This window comes from Tupaia chinensis, unplaced genomic scaffold (genome assembly GCF_000334495.1).
Source record: "Tupaia chinensis unplaced genomic scaffold, TupChi_1.0 Scaffold000018_1, whole genome shotgun sequence".
In the NCBI taxonomy this organism is placed as follows: Eukaryota; Metazoa; Chordata; class Mammalia; order Scandentia; family Tupaiidae; genus Tupaia; species Tupaia belangeri.
Window position 1 is genome coordinate 2,005,045 of NW_006159448.1, and position 15,675 is coordinate 2,020,719.

General features: G+C 36.2%; 1 protein-coding gene across 1 annotated transcript in view; it reads right to left on the reverse strand.

Moving 5' to 3' along the window:
- Positions 1 to 1,647: 1,647 nt before the first annotated feature.
- Positions 1,648 to 15,675, reverse strand: part of ACADL (acyl-CoA dehydrogenase long chain) — a 65,151-nt gene continuing 51,123 nt past the window's right edge. The window contains exons 9-11 of the mRNA XM_027770219.1: positions 12,159 to 12,286; positions 8,141 to 8,227; positions 1,648 to 1,922 (exon numbers count right to left, since the gene is read on the reverse strand). Of these exons, the coding sequence (XP_027626020.1) occupies positions 1,829 to 1,922; positions 8,141 to 8,227; positions 12,159 to 12,286 (309 nt within the window). The 3' untranslated portion in view covers positions 1,648 to 1,828. The remainder of the gene's footprint in view (positions 1,923 to 8,140; positions 8,228 to 12,158; positions 12,287 to 15,675) is intronic.

A 15,675-nucleotide genomic window follows, 5' to 3' on the forward strand; every position in this document is an offset into this window, starting at 1 on the left:
GGCAAACACCCTATAGCGAATTAATTAATTAATTAAAATTTAAAAGTTTCAAAATATTTTCTCTTCTCTCTACTCTATCCAGTTGTAAAGGCTGTATTAAAAAATGTTTATTTAATACCAGCAATATCAAATAAGATGTTTAAGTATTCTAAGTTGAATAAGAATACATCTGTGTCCATTTTTAAACTACTTTATTCAGTGTCTCACTATATATGCAAAGAAAAACAGGTACCGAGAAATCCCAGTTATAAAAATTATTTATTTTTGTTAATAATTGCTTGTACATTTCAAATCAAATGTCATTTCCTCACTTTACTATTTTCAATTATTGCTTTATTTCTTTTATTGCACTTATAATTTAAAATTATCTTATTTATTTACTTACTACCTTATTTAATAATTCCTACTTATTTGTTTATTCATTTACTTATTAGTAGCAAACTTGCCATTTTTTTGGGAGGAGAGATTTTTGCTATAGAGAGACAGAGAGACAGAAAGCGAGAAATCACTCCCCAGGGGGGATGGTCACACTGCAATTCCTTCTCCTCCATTCTCTTCTCCGTATCTTGAACACACATGCACATGCACACACACCAGCGTGAGTTTAAGCCACAAGGTCTGGGACTCGAACCATGGTCAACTACATGGGAGTCCAGCGACATAGCCATTGCGCCAATTGCTGGTCCCAGCAAACTTGCCATTTTTATGTGCCGTTGTATTTTTAACAGCCTGGTTTATGAAAGACAGAAAGTATCTGTTAAATTAACAAATAAATTACAGTGTTGTGTAACAAATTAAGAGCCACTGCTTTGATTTATATAAAATATGTCATTATCTCAAAGCCGAAGGATGATGGATTGTTCTGTGATTTCCTAAAAACTGCAATGGAAATCTGTTGAAAAAGCCCAGGTGTCAGTAGTGGAGAGAATCAAGTGGATCGCCTGCTCAGGGCTAGGAGATACTTAGCTGAGTCCTCCAAGTTTCAAGGCAGGAAGGCAAAAAGACTTTCTGTCTCAACCAGGCTAACTCCTTATTCATTCATGTTTCATTTTCTTCTTAAGAGAGATTTTTTACTATAGAGTACATGCATTCACTGGAGAGAGAGAGAGACAGAGAGACAGAAAACGAGAAATCACCCGCTTGGGGGATGGCCTCACCTCAATCCCTTCTCCTCCATTCTCCTTTTGGGATCTTGGGCATACACACTCAAGCGCCCAGAGTGAGTTTTAAGCTATGAACTGTGGTCAACTATGTGGGAGTCCAGTGATGAAACCATTACACCGTCTGCTGGTCCCTCATGTTTCGTTTCACCGAGATATCGAGCATGAACATTTGTTTGAAGAAAGGATTCCATTTTAGAAAATGGGTTTGGGGTAGAGTGGTGGAACCCATGGTTGTAGGGAATTTGGAGCAAAAGATAGCTGGAATGGCTTTGCCTCCTAAATTATGTTGATGTTTCCTTTAAAAGTCAATGTCTGTAAATATTGTTTTTAGAGTATGACGATATAAAATTATTTCTGCCTCGATTTTAAAGATTTAAGCAATTTATACTTTTTAGAATTTTAGTGATAAGTGAAACACTAAGGTTTTTAGAATCAGAAAATGTTTGACTTTTACCTATGTAATAAAATTTAACCATATACTGGAGAATTTTAGAATCTTTGGGTTCAAAGATTTGTTTTATTGTGTATCTTTCTTGGTATCTTTCTCTATAGGAAGAGAATATGAAAACATGCTTAGTGTTTTCCCCCTTTCCAGGTTACATTTTATCTTGAGTAGATTCAAAATCAGATTAGCTGTAATAGGATTCCAGGATGTGGGCAGATGTCTACTCGTCACGGACGATGTCTCTCGCAATCAGCTCCTTCATTATCTCACTGGTACCGCCATAGATTGTCTGCACTCGGGCATCCACGTAAGCTCTGGATAAATCAGAAGTTGATTGAATAAATAAAAGATATTAAGAAGTGTACATTTTGTCTCACCAGGTAACTATTAACTAAAATATTCATTTAATGAAATTCAAACAATACACTCCTTTATAAATTACTTATTTTTTTCAGTTACGGCATTTATCCTAGGTTGCTATAACTATAAAAAACACTAAGATACTACATCAAGGTTCATTTTAATTTTCTTAAAGAGATTACAAATTCAAAATAACATCTATAAGTATGTTTAATTTAATTTTGTAGAAATTAGTAATAATTTTGTTGAAAATAAAAGAGAAAAAACTTACATATTTTCCTGTATCCCTTTAGATTCCACCACCATTACCAGTATCAGGAGTATGAATTGATGCTTTAGAAAATATTACTTCCAGAAAGTTAGCAAATAATTTATTTTTAGAAAGTGCTTAAAAAATCAATCCAGTGACGTATGGGGTTAAAATATTAAGTGACAAAGTCCATTGCCACAAAAATAAATAAATTGATAAATAATATCAGGAGTTCACTTTTGATAGCCGTGACAGCAAACATGCCACTGTCCAGTTGTTTTTTAGATTTTCTTATCATTTCATCTTCTCAGCCAAAGGATCAGAGAGAAATCATTATTATTGTTGTTCAGTAGATACAGGAACTGAGGTTCAGAAAAGTTAATACATTTACTAATTAATTATTGCTATTTAATGACCACATAATAAATAAATTGGCAGTCTGAAATGAGAATGTATGAGGTATCCTGCCTCTTAGCAAGGTTTTGTTTTGTTTTTATATCCCGGTACTTTCACTGGCCCAAGCACTTTTAAGTTTCTTATTTAGTATGGACTTTCCTCATGGCTAAATTGAAAGGCAATTTTTCAAGCATAAAATTTGTTTTTTAATTTAATTTTTAAGATAAATTAAATGTGCCAGTCTTTTAGAAATGTGAACAATTGTAGATTTATCCTTTCCTATGTTCATCAGGGCACCTTGCAAAAAATGGGTAATTAGTGAATATTTACTAATTTGATCTCCTGTACTGAAACAGAAATTTAGACTCTCAGTACTTTCTGGTGAAGGTTCTAAAAATCAAGAGACATTTGTTTTCAATCATACATTTTTCTGAACAAATTTTGCTGCTCTCCGCAAAATCCAGCAGTTGCCTTCTGAGCTCCTGTTTAGCACTTCAGTCTATTTCAGCAATCTCAACGCTTCTAGACATTTTTGGACTGGGTTGGGCATTTTTTTTCCCAACTTTAAAAAAGTTTCAACGAGGTAATGACAAAGATCAGTAGATCTTTTATAAGTTACTAGTTAAATCCAGTCATCAACTAAAATTAACAGAGAAAGGCAGCAGAGAAAAATGTTTAACCAGACTGCAGGGAAGCTCCACATCTCAGGTTCCTCCTAGCATAGCAGAGAAGCCTTCAAATGGCAAAGATCAGATCTCACTTCTCACAGGCCCAAGCTAAATGTGGAAGACTGCATTAAACCTATATGCTAAACTAGTTATTCACACATACACACACACACACACACACACATATATAAACAAAAAACAAAAACAGCAAACACAAAACACCTCTTTGTCTCTGAAACCAAGACACACACACACACACACACACACATATATAAACAAAAAACAAAAACAGCAAACACAAAACACCTCTTTGTCTCTGAAACCAAGACACACACACACACACACACACACATATATAAACAAAAAACAAAAACAGCAAACACAAAACACCTCTTTGTCTCTGAAACCAAGACACACACACACACACACACACACATATATAAACAAAAAACAAAAACAGCAAACACAAAACACCTCTTTGTCTCTGAAACCAAGACACACACACACACACACACACACATATATAAACAAAAAACAAAAACAGCAAACACAAAACACCTCTTTGTCTCTGAAACCAAGACACACACACACACACACACACACATATATAAACAAAAAACAAAAACAGCAAACACAAAACACCTCTTTGTCTCTGAAACCAAGACACACACACACACACACACACACATATATAAACAAAAAACAAAAACAGCAAACACAAAACACCTCTTTGTCTCTGAAACCAAGACACACACACACACACACACACACATATATAAACAAAAAACAAAAACAGCAAACACAAAACACCTCTTTGTCTCTGAAACCAAGACACACACACACACACACACACACATATATAAACAAAAAACAAAAACAGCAAACACAAAACACCTCTTTGTCTCTGAAACCAAGACACACACACACACACACACACACATATATAAACAAAAAACAAAAACAGCAAACACAAAACACCTCTTTGTCTCTGAAACCAAGACACACACACACACACACACACACATATATAAACAAAAAACAAAAACAGCAAACACAAAACACCTCTTTGTCTCTGAAACCAAGACACACACACACACACACACACACATATATAAACAAAAAACAAAAACAGCAAACACAAAACACCTCTTTGTCTCTGAAACCAAGACACACACACACACACACACACACATATATAAACAAAAAACAAAAACAGCAAACACAAAACACCTCTTTGTCTCTGAAACCAAGACACACACACACACACACACACACATATATAAACAAAAAACAAAAACAGCAAACACAAAACACCTCTTTGTCTCTGAAACCAAGACACACACACACACACACACACACATATATAAACAAAAAACAAAAACAGCAAACACAAAACACCTCTTTGTCTCTGAAACCAAGACACACACACACACACACACACACATATATAAACAAAAAACAAAAACAGCAAACACAAAACACCTCTTTGTCTCTGAAACCAAGACACACACACACACACACACACACATATATAAACAAAAAACAAAAACAGCAAACACAAAACACCTCTTTGTCTCTGAAACCAAGACACACACACACACACACACACACATATATAAACAAAAAACAAAAACAGCAAACACAAAACACCTCTTTGTCTCTGAAACCAAGACACACACACACACACACACACACATATATAAACAAAAAACAAAAACAGCAAACACAAAACACCTCTTTGTCTCTGAAACCAAGACACACACACACACACACACACACATATATAAACAAAAAACAAAAACAGCAAACACAAAACACCTCTTTGTCTCTGAAACCAAGACACACACACACACACACACACACATACATAAACAAAAAACAAAAACAGCAAACACAAAACACCTCTTTGTCTCTGAAACCAAGACACACACACACACACACACACACACACACTGTAGCTTAATCTCAGGGATATAAGAAAACACAATTAGAATCATTTTCCTATCAAAGTCTGTACACTATATAAACATATTGTCTAATAGGTCTAATTGACTTTTTTTTAAGTATATACCAAAAAATACATAAATCTCTTAAACTGCAAACAGGGATTTCACATAAGCCAGCAAGCTACAATTTTTTACGTACTACTGACCTGAAGGAATTGATTCTGAAAATTCAGAGACTAGGGCTTACGAAGCCAATCTTAAATCATCTAGATAGTTGCCTCTTCCTCACCTAATGATGTCTTTCTTAGAACCTAACTAAGCTACACAAACTGATCCACACTAAGTCTACAATTCTCTGCAACAGTTGAACAACAGAGTCAGGTAGAAAAATATAAACATAATTATTATTTAGCTTTTCTTAGCATCCTGAATATTATGAATAAGATATATAATATTATAAACAAAACATGAAAATACACGGGAAAAATTCTAGTGACTTATTTTGTGCTAGCTTAACTCAAAGTTTACTTCTGGTTTCATGACTATACAAAGATTCTGTTTTTTTAGTGTCTGCTTCTGATTAAGGCCCATTCAAAGTACTCCTGAAAGTATATACCAAAACCCACATCCAAGAATTAATTTATAAAAGAAAAAACCGTCTAGCTAGTTCATGCCTACATTCTCAAGCAGAAAAAAAGTCTGGTTGTTGCTGACTTTTTATAAAAGTTTATAAATTATATTTACCCCGTGATTAAGGCTTTCTGTGCTGCCAAATGGCTAGAGAAAATGAGTAAATTATATCTACTCTGGAGCTTCTGTTTTTAATGTAACTTTAATAAAATGTTTATTTTCCTCAGTAAAGACTATAAGCACAGCTAACATTTTCAATTATGCTTGCTAAAATAATAAATCTGAAAGTGTTAGGCTGCCAGATTGCATATGAGTTTTTATATTTTTTCCCTCGGATATTCTACATTTAGATAAAAACTAGAAATATTTAGAAATTCATTGTAGTTTGGTTCTCATATTCAGAATTACATTGAACTTTTTTTGTATAACAAAAATTGAATGAAAAAAGAGTGAATTAATAGATATAATCTATAGATACACAGGTATAGGAGCCCACAGCATGAGCTGCTAAGTCACTGCTGCTCCAGAGGCTGGGGTGACGTAGGAGGTCCAGGTCCTACTCCTGGTTCAACCTGAGAGTGGGGGTAGCAGCACTTGCCTGTATTCTACACTTGCTTGTGTTCTATATATGCCTGTATTCCACACATGCCTATATTCCACACATGCCTTATTTCCAACTACTCAGAGGATAAGGCAGGAGAATTGCAACAAATTGAGAATCTGTCTTAAAAAAATTAATAGCGGGGCCAGCAGTTGGTGTAATGGCTATGTCGCTGGACTCGCACGTAGTCAACCGCGGTTTGAGTCCCGGACCTGGTGGCTTAAACTCACGCCGAGCGCGTGTGCGTGCATGCCCAAGATCCCGAGAGGAGAATGGAGGAGAAGGGATTGTGGCGTGGCCATCCCCCCTGGGAGGTGATTTCCTGCTTTCTGTCTCTCTGTCTGTCTGGCGAGAGCGCATGCTCCCTATTGCAAAAACCTCTCCCCCCACCCACCAAAAAAAATAGCAAAAAGCTTCCTTGGGAGATTGTATATGCTGGAGATACTGTTAAATAAGAGGAAAACTGTATTTCCTAAAGTGATAGAAATCCCATGGGGAGATTACTGAGGTGAAAGACTACAGGGAAAAGGAAGAGGAAATTAGAGAGATGGAGGAAGAAATATGAAAGAGGATACTGCTTATTTATGAATTGATATTATGGTTGATATTAACAAGACTATTCATCATTTCATACAATAAAAGGAGATATGTTAAATTTGCATTGAATTTGAGGGAAATAACTATTTGGAAAAAATAAATATCTTTGTTTTATTTTCAGAGCAAAATAAAAAAGTATTTAACACATTACATCTTATGTCCTTTTCACATGTAGGTTAATTTTTCTGTATTGTTCATTTATTAAAAAGTGATAACTATCTTTCTATACAATGACTCAAAGCCGAGCATCAACTTTCAGTATAATGGCCTCTTCATAGTCTTTTATTTATTGATTGATTGATTGGTGAAAAATTTGCCAGAGGGGGCACTAGCAGATGGTGTAATGGTTACATTGCTGGACTCCCAGTTAGTAGACTATGGTTTAAGTTCTGGACCCAGCAGCTTAAAACTCTCGCCAGGCACATGTATGTGTGCCCAAGATCCCAAGAGGAGACTAGAAAAGAGATTGTGGTGTGGCCAATCCCCTGGGTGGGGGGATGATTTCACTCTTTCTGTCTCTCTGTCTCTTTCTGTCTCTCTGGCAAATGAATGTGCCCTATAGCAAAAATCTCAGAAAAACATAATTTGCTAGAGGGTGTACGCACTTGCCAGAGAGAGACAGAGAGAGAGAAAGTGAGACAGAGAGGAAGAAATCATACTCCAAGGGGGGATGATCATGCCACAATCCCTTCTTCTCCCTTTCTACATCCTCTTGGGATTTAAGACATGCTCACACACACACCTGTTATGTTTTTCAAGTTGCTGGGTCTGGGACTTGAGCTGCATGGTTGACCATTTGGGATTTGGTTCCCTTAACCACTAGGCCATGAAGTCAGACCTGTTCACTTTCTTTAAAAATGATTAAAATTTTTTTTAAATACCAATAAAAAGGGATAAGATCCTAGTCATTATACAATTAAATAAAGCTGCTACAATTTGTTTGAACATATTCTGCAGTCAATTAAAAAATGAAAATATTTTCACTCCTCCTTTATCTCTATACTTGATATAAAAAGTACAGTAAAGAAATTTTACTTTTTCTTCGTTCACATCAAGAAGAGTGTAACAGAACAACCATACTAACCTTGCAATCGGATATTCCCACATGTATCCCCAACCTCCATGGAGTTGTACACAGTCATATGCTACCTTGTTTTGTAATTCAGATATCCTAGATGAACAAAAGAAAAAGCAGAACATGTTTAAAGTCAAAATGTACAACTCTTTAAATGCACACAATTATCAAGCAATTCAAGCGGCATATTAGCCAATCAGAGAAGATGGTAAAAATTACAATTGAAATAGAGAATTTTCACATAAAGAATGCCTCTTGGTCAATTACACTTCTGGCTATTTTTTGTTAAAGCTAAGAACAAAATGCAGAAAACTCAGACTATTAGGTTCCATCTAGTTGAGGCTTTGAAAGGATATAATAAAGTCTTGAATTTGCCCTTATTTAATTATCACCCTTATTTATTTATTGGGTTGTCAGAAAAGTCATGACATATTTTCTATGTAAAAATGTATCACTACTTTTCCGAAAATCCAATAATTCACCAGAGGGCACATGTGCTCACCAGAGAAAGATAAAAAGACAGGAAGAGAGGAAAAGCACCCCCTTCCCTAGTGGGGTGTCATCACACTGCAATCCCTTCTCCTCTGTTTCTGTATCCCATCAAGATTCAGGGCATGCAGGCACATGTACCTGGCATGTTTCCCAAGCCGCTACGGCTGGGATTCAAATGGTACAGTTGGTCATGAGGAATCCAACTCCCTTAACCACCAGGTCATGGAGCTGGCCCTGGTCTAATTTATTTAGATTCTCAGTGTAATCTAAACAACTCAGCCATCTAGTTCTTTTTTACCTTTGAAATATGCCAGAGAGAGACAGAGAGAGGGAAAGTGAGAAATCACTTCCCAGGAGGCATGGCCATGTGCAATCTCTTCTCGGGATTTTGGGCATATATACAAAGATGCCTGGTTTGCTTTTCAAGATGCTGGGTCTAGGTCTTGAATAATGCAATATGCCTTGTGGGATTCAGTGACCTTAATCTCCATGCCACCTGCTGGCCCAAGATGTCATCTTTTTATTTATCAATTATAATTCTGAATTTTAGTAACTATGAAAAGAAAATAGAGTTTTGACTTTCCAGAAATAAACAGAAGGTAAAACTAAAACCTAAGAGGATAGACTATTAATGTATATGCCATCATATAGGAAACTTATTTAAAAATTATTTGGGGTGGGCCAACAGATGGTGTGGTAGCTGAGGCACTGGACTTCCACTTGGTTGACCATGGCTCAAGTCCCAGCCCCAGTGGCTTGAAACTCACGCCAGGCATGTATGTGTGCGTGCCCAGAATCCCAAGAGGAGAATGGAGGAGAGAGGGCTGTGGTGTGGTTGCCCACCCTGGTGGGTGATTTCTCATATTCTGCCTCTTGTCTCTCCTGTGAGCACACACACCCTGTAGCAAAATATCTCTCAAAAAAAAGTATTTTGGGGAATATTATTCCTGAAGTGTACAAATGTGTGTGTATGTGTGTGTATGTGTGTGTGTGTGTGTGTGTGTGTGTGTGTGTGTGTGAAGTACTTGACAAAAATTCTCCTTTGGCTTATCACAACAATTTTTAAAAAATTATTTTAATTTATTTTATACATTTAATCACTATACATTACTACAGCTTGTGAAGTAAATTTACCTAACACGAATACACTTCACACCAGTCCAGCTGAAGATACTATACATGTTATCATCAGTAGATAATCATCCATTTCTGTGTCCCATAAATGTCTTGCCGCTCTAGTTTTCCCCTTGATTCTTTTACTCATACTCTCCCCTTCTCCCAACCTCTTCTCACAGTGTCTTCCGTATCCATAACCATTTTCCATGCTTCTATATCCTCTAATCTTTCAGTTTCCACCATAGACTGCAGTCAGTATATATTAAGTGGAGACATGACATCCGCTGTCTCTCTTTCATAGCCTGGCTTGCTTCATTCAGCAATAAATCTTCCGAATTTTAATTATTAAAATCCATAGGATAACAGGTAGGGATTTTATTCATCTCAAGATAAAAATATGTTAGTTCAAAATTCTGAAAAATTAAAAAAAAAATAGGGCCACCAGATGGAGAGGTAGTTAAGAGGCTGACCTCCCACCTGGCTGATCACATTTCCAGTCCCAGACCTGGCTGCTTATTTTCTCACCGTCCCTCTCTCTCTGCCTCTCTCTGGTGAGCACACAAGCCCTATAGCAAATTAAAACACAACAAAACAATAATGAATAAAATTAGATAGACAATTCTTTTAAAAATTTTCTAGGAAAAAAAGAAAAAAGCCAGGCATGGCAGTGTACCCCTGTGGTCTCACCCTGCTATTCAGGAGACTGAGGCATGAGGTTAACGACACGGAGAGACCTGTTTAAAACAACAGAGACTTACACACACACAAGCACCAACTACACAATAGAAGAAAAAAATTCTTCCTTTTTTTTTTTTAAATAGATTTTTGCTATAGGGCACATGTGTTCATCAGAGAGACAAAGAGACTGAAGTGAGAAATCACCGCCCAGGGTGGATGGCCATGCTGCAATCCCTTCTCCATTTTCCTCTCAGGATTTTGGACATACATGCCTGGCATGAGTTTTAAGCCTCTGGGTCTGGGACCCGAACCACTGTCAACTATGTGGCATAATGTAACCATTGCATCATCTGGCGGTCCCAAAGAGAAAACAATTTTTATTAAAAATATTTTATTGATTTTTCAGTAGTAGAAAACATAAAACAAAGACAAACATAGATACTTAAAATTATTTAAAATCATTTTCAACTCAAATCATAGGATAGGTAAAGATATTCCTGAGAAATACAGTAACAATGTAATGTTTAACAAACAAGACTCTGGAGGCAATAATATTTGGAATTTAATCTTTTTCTTTTGTATTTGAAAAGTATTTTGGTGAAATATTTAGCTATAATTAGTTGCTTTCTCTGCTTCAATGTGAAATATCACATTGAATATGATACTGTCTAATAAAACTGCTGTTTTCAAAAAACAATGAGGTCAATAGCTGTCCAAACTTCTCTTTTTCCAAAATAATCTAATTTTTATTTTTATACTTGTTTCTCCACTAGTCAAAGAACTTATTGTAAAGGTAAATGTAAAAAGCTTTCACCCTAAAGTGAAGTTCCTAGTAAGTCCACATTACTTTTCAACCTGGCAAGTTTATTATTACAGAATCATTACATAAAGCACCAAATATTTCCCCTACTCGACTTATGACTGAACTGAACACAAGTTAATGAATAATGATGGGAATTTTTTCGAGGTTACTTTTGGGTTAATGAGACATGAGAATGTTTGTTTTTAAAAAGAGAAAAACCAAATCCATTTCCAGAAGCCAATACAGACTGTAAGTTCCTGCATTTTGAAAAATACAAAAGCCTTCTGGGGGACTTTTTTCAATTAATTCATCTTTAACATCATTGCTAATCATCTTTCATTCAAAGGAAAGTCTTTCGAAACTTCTTAGGACGTTTTTTTCCCCTTTTACTTAATAGAACAAGTACAACTTTTAATTATACAGGCAGTACTTTAAGAATTTTTTCCCTAGGTCTGGAAAATGCCTTAAATAGAAAAATCGCGTCCAACCTAGTCATTTCACAGATAACAAAAACTTGTCCCAAAAGGAATTAAGTTTAATTATACTCATTTAATGAAAGAATTGGGGCTCTAACTCAAAATTCTTAAATTGTACTATTTTCTTTCAGCCTCACTACACGGCCCTATACGCTGCCACTTAGCAGATAATCTGAAATTAAACTCTTATGTGAACGAACTAATCAGTCACCCTACTTCAGTCTCTTCATATTTCATTTTTAATAACAGGTTAAGAATTAAGTGCCAACTCAAGTCATTCTTAGCACATTATAAATAGGCTTATAAGACTTTTCAGTATTTTTTTAAAGAAGTTGGTTCTTGCTGCCATATTTTAATTTACAAAGACTTCTTCCTTTAAGATCCTCAAGTCTGAATTTGAATTTGGCAGAAATCCATAACAGTCTGCGTAAACACTGCATGTTAATGACTGTAGCACGCATACCAATATTTTGCCATGGAAGCAGTGGCAGAGTCCAGACTTCTCTTTGCATGCAGCTGGAGACAGCTGTCCATAAAAGCTCTGGATACACAGATGTGCGTTTTTAATTCTGCTAGTTTATGTTGTACTGTCTTGAGTCGAAAGGAAACAAAAGAGAGAAAAAAAATAAGCACAGTAGAAGTACACATTTTGACTCACCTGATATATCAAAAATTATATAATGAAAGATCTATATCATATAAAAAGCAAAACAAAAAAGTGTAATTGCTGTTCTTTTCCTCCAAAAAAGGGCATGTTAGCTAATAAGCTTAAATTCTAAAACTCACTACAGTTCAGTGCTAAGGAAACTTATAGCAAACAATGAAAAAACAGATAACTACATAATGTTGCATGTTGTGGCTTCATGACCTCAATGTGTGAGCACCATCTTGTGGTATAGTATTTCAAGTACAGCTATTTTCCACTAGAGACTAAATTCTTAAAAGATTGTTTTTAAATTTTTTTCTTCATGTAATTAAGTCTATATATTTTCTTCCTTCTTTGTCTTAGACTAAAGTAATTAATAAAGTAACAAACTGGAGGAACAAGAGTGTTCTCTATGTTCATCACAACATCAAAAATATTTATGAAACATTTTATATTGCAAAGTAGAATGCAATAGAAGAATCATGAAACAGAGAATTTAAGAGATAAAATTGGGTACTCCCGCAGCCTCTTCTACCCTTCTACTGGCGCTCCCATCCCTCTCAATAGCTTGTCTAGCATAGTCTCTAACTTAAACTGAATGGTCTGAAATTGTCAACATTAATACACCTTAGGTCTACCTTTCCCCCTCTGCCAGCCCTGGACAGCCAGCAGTATTTGAAATTCATTCTAGTTAGATCATTCTCAGTTGTTCCTGAATGCTCTCACTTCAGTCAAGTTTTATTTCATTCCTCACTCTTGGCACTTGCACAACCTGAACTCTGAGTTTCCATCTGTTCTCTTTGGCACCAACTCTTGAACCTCCTTCGGGAAATTGGCTCGGACTTGAAATGCTGGCTTTCTACTCTGGGTAGCCTCCAGAAGTACACTCCACTCTACATTAGATGACTTCTTAGATCCAAGGCCCAGTGGTGGTCAGCTGGCTCTAGACTCTTTGTAGAAATTCAGATAGAAACAGTTCCAACCATCCTGCTGTGGAATTTATGTGTGAGAACGTCACTGTGGCTAATACAAGGTATATAACGGAAGTTAGTGACAAAGGTTATGAGTGATACTCACACTAGAAATTCAATTCTCCCACTTCTGTTCTGGTAAGCCCAAGCCACAGATAAGTTCTCAAAGAAGGATTGTGAAACTAGATTCTTTGAGGATGAAGACTTGCTTTTATTGGTATCTAGAGTAATTCTCAAACCACAAAACTGAATCTTTCGGTGTCATTGGTGATGGGATCAGTTTCAGTACTTCCCATTTATAGAAAATAGTAGAATGGGAGCATAATAAGACTCAAAACCAGGCGAGACCAGCCCAAGGTGTATCAGGTGGAGTAGGAGCTCTGAGAGACAAATTTTTCATAGGTGTGTCAACACAAACACTGTGCTGATGAGAGACCTGACTGTGTTTCCAGTGGCTTTTCCCCACCCTGTTCTAGAAACAGAAGCTAACGAGAATGTGATGATTCAAAACAGTGGAAAGGCTGTATCCTGGTGTCTAATTCTGGACAGGCTGGATTACATAAAAAACTTTCTTCCCTTCTCACATTCCCTTACTTTCTCCATTTCTATTATTATTTGTTACATATTTAATTAGGCTAAATCTCTACCTTTTAATCTGCACAGTTTCCCACTGCCACTCCACACATTAAAGTTTATTCACAGAAAACCTAACAATCAAACAAGAAACTTAAAAATTGGGGAAATAATTTTCTCTAAAACAAAGAAATAGGTTTTTTTTTAAATATATATATGAGTATATACATATATATCCCATAAAAGTCCCTGGAACTGAGTTCTAAGCCCACTTCTGGCTTAGTTCAATGACACTATTTATGATACTTCACTTAAAAAACAAGGAGGACTCTGACAAATTTAAAACTGCTTTTACCCCAAAATGATGCCACATTTAAGAATTGAAGCATTACTTACAAAATGAGAGAATCGAGATCTCTAAGCCAATTCTCTCATACCAGAGCTGTTTCTCTGTGAATCCTGGCAGCTTCTGTAAACTGAAGTTCAGTTTCATACCAAGATGAAATCATTAGAATTCATTCTTCAGTGCATTCAGTGAGGTATAGTATGCTAAAGGAATTGATACTCTCAAGAGTTCAAATATTTATGTACTGTTGGTATTCACTGAATTCATTGGATGGTACTAAATAAATCTGGTCTTCGTTCTTCACTGCAGACCCTGCATAATGCTTTCTGAAATCATTCTCTAATGACAGCTAATCGCTGTACAACACATCATTAGCAAGGTGCTTTTTGTGAATGACCAACATGGTCATAGCAGTATTTTTAATAGTCATTAATATTCACTAATAGATAATACTGCAGCTACCATTTATACAAAAGATTCTCCTGACATTATTAAGTGGACTAGATAAGTCTATTCCAGAGTTCATAATGAAAAATTCCTAGAGTCATAAAATTATCAAATTGGGGGAACCAGCAGTTAGCGTAATGGCTATGTTGCTAGACTCCCACGTAGTCAACCGCGGTTCACGTCCTGGACCTGGTGGCTTAAAACTCAAGCCGGGCGCATGTGCCTGCGTGCCCAAGATCCCGAGAGGAGAATGGAGGAGAAGGAATTGCGGCATGGCCATGCCCCCTGGGGGGTGATTTCTCGCTTTCTGTCTCTATGTCTCTCTCTGTCTGTCTGGTGAGAGCACATGCTCTATAGCGAAAACCTCTCTAAAAAAAAAAATTATCAAATTGGAAGATACCTTAGAGTAGTTATCTAGAGAAGTTCTCTAAACACCATTACTGGTATTCTTACATATTTTTATATTGGAACTTATATATGAAATAAAAACAAATTAAATTTGTGACTCGCTACAGTTTGAGTGTATCCACCAAAGCTTAATCTGTTTAAGATTGGTTGCTATTGTGATTAAGGGGATGGAAATTTAATCCAACTATGATTGGAGAGGTGGGGCCTTTGGGAAGTGACTAGGCATTAGAGTGAGAGCCCCATGGTTGGATACTTGTGGGTTTGCAGGGGGACACAGAGATACAAACAGTTCACTTTGTCTGCTCTTACCCTCACTATGCAATGCCCAGATCTCTCTCAGAACTCCACTAAGAGGAAGACCCTTACAGATGTGGCTCCTTGACCTCGGACCTCCAATACCATGAGCTAAATAATTTTCTATTTTTAATACATTACCCAATCTCAGGTATTTCTGTTAAAACAGAACAATGGACTAAAATACTGCCTAATTATATAGCTAATTAATCCCACTCTCAAGGTCTTCAAAACTGGATATTACCTTTTTGGAGGCATGGGAAAAGTAAGCTTTCTGTTTTTTTCTCCCCTTTCT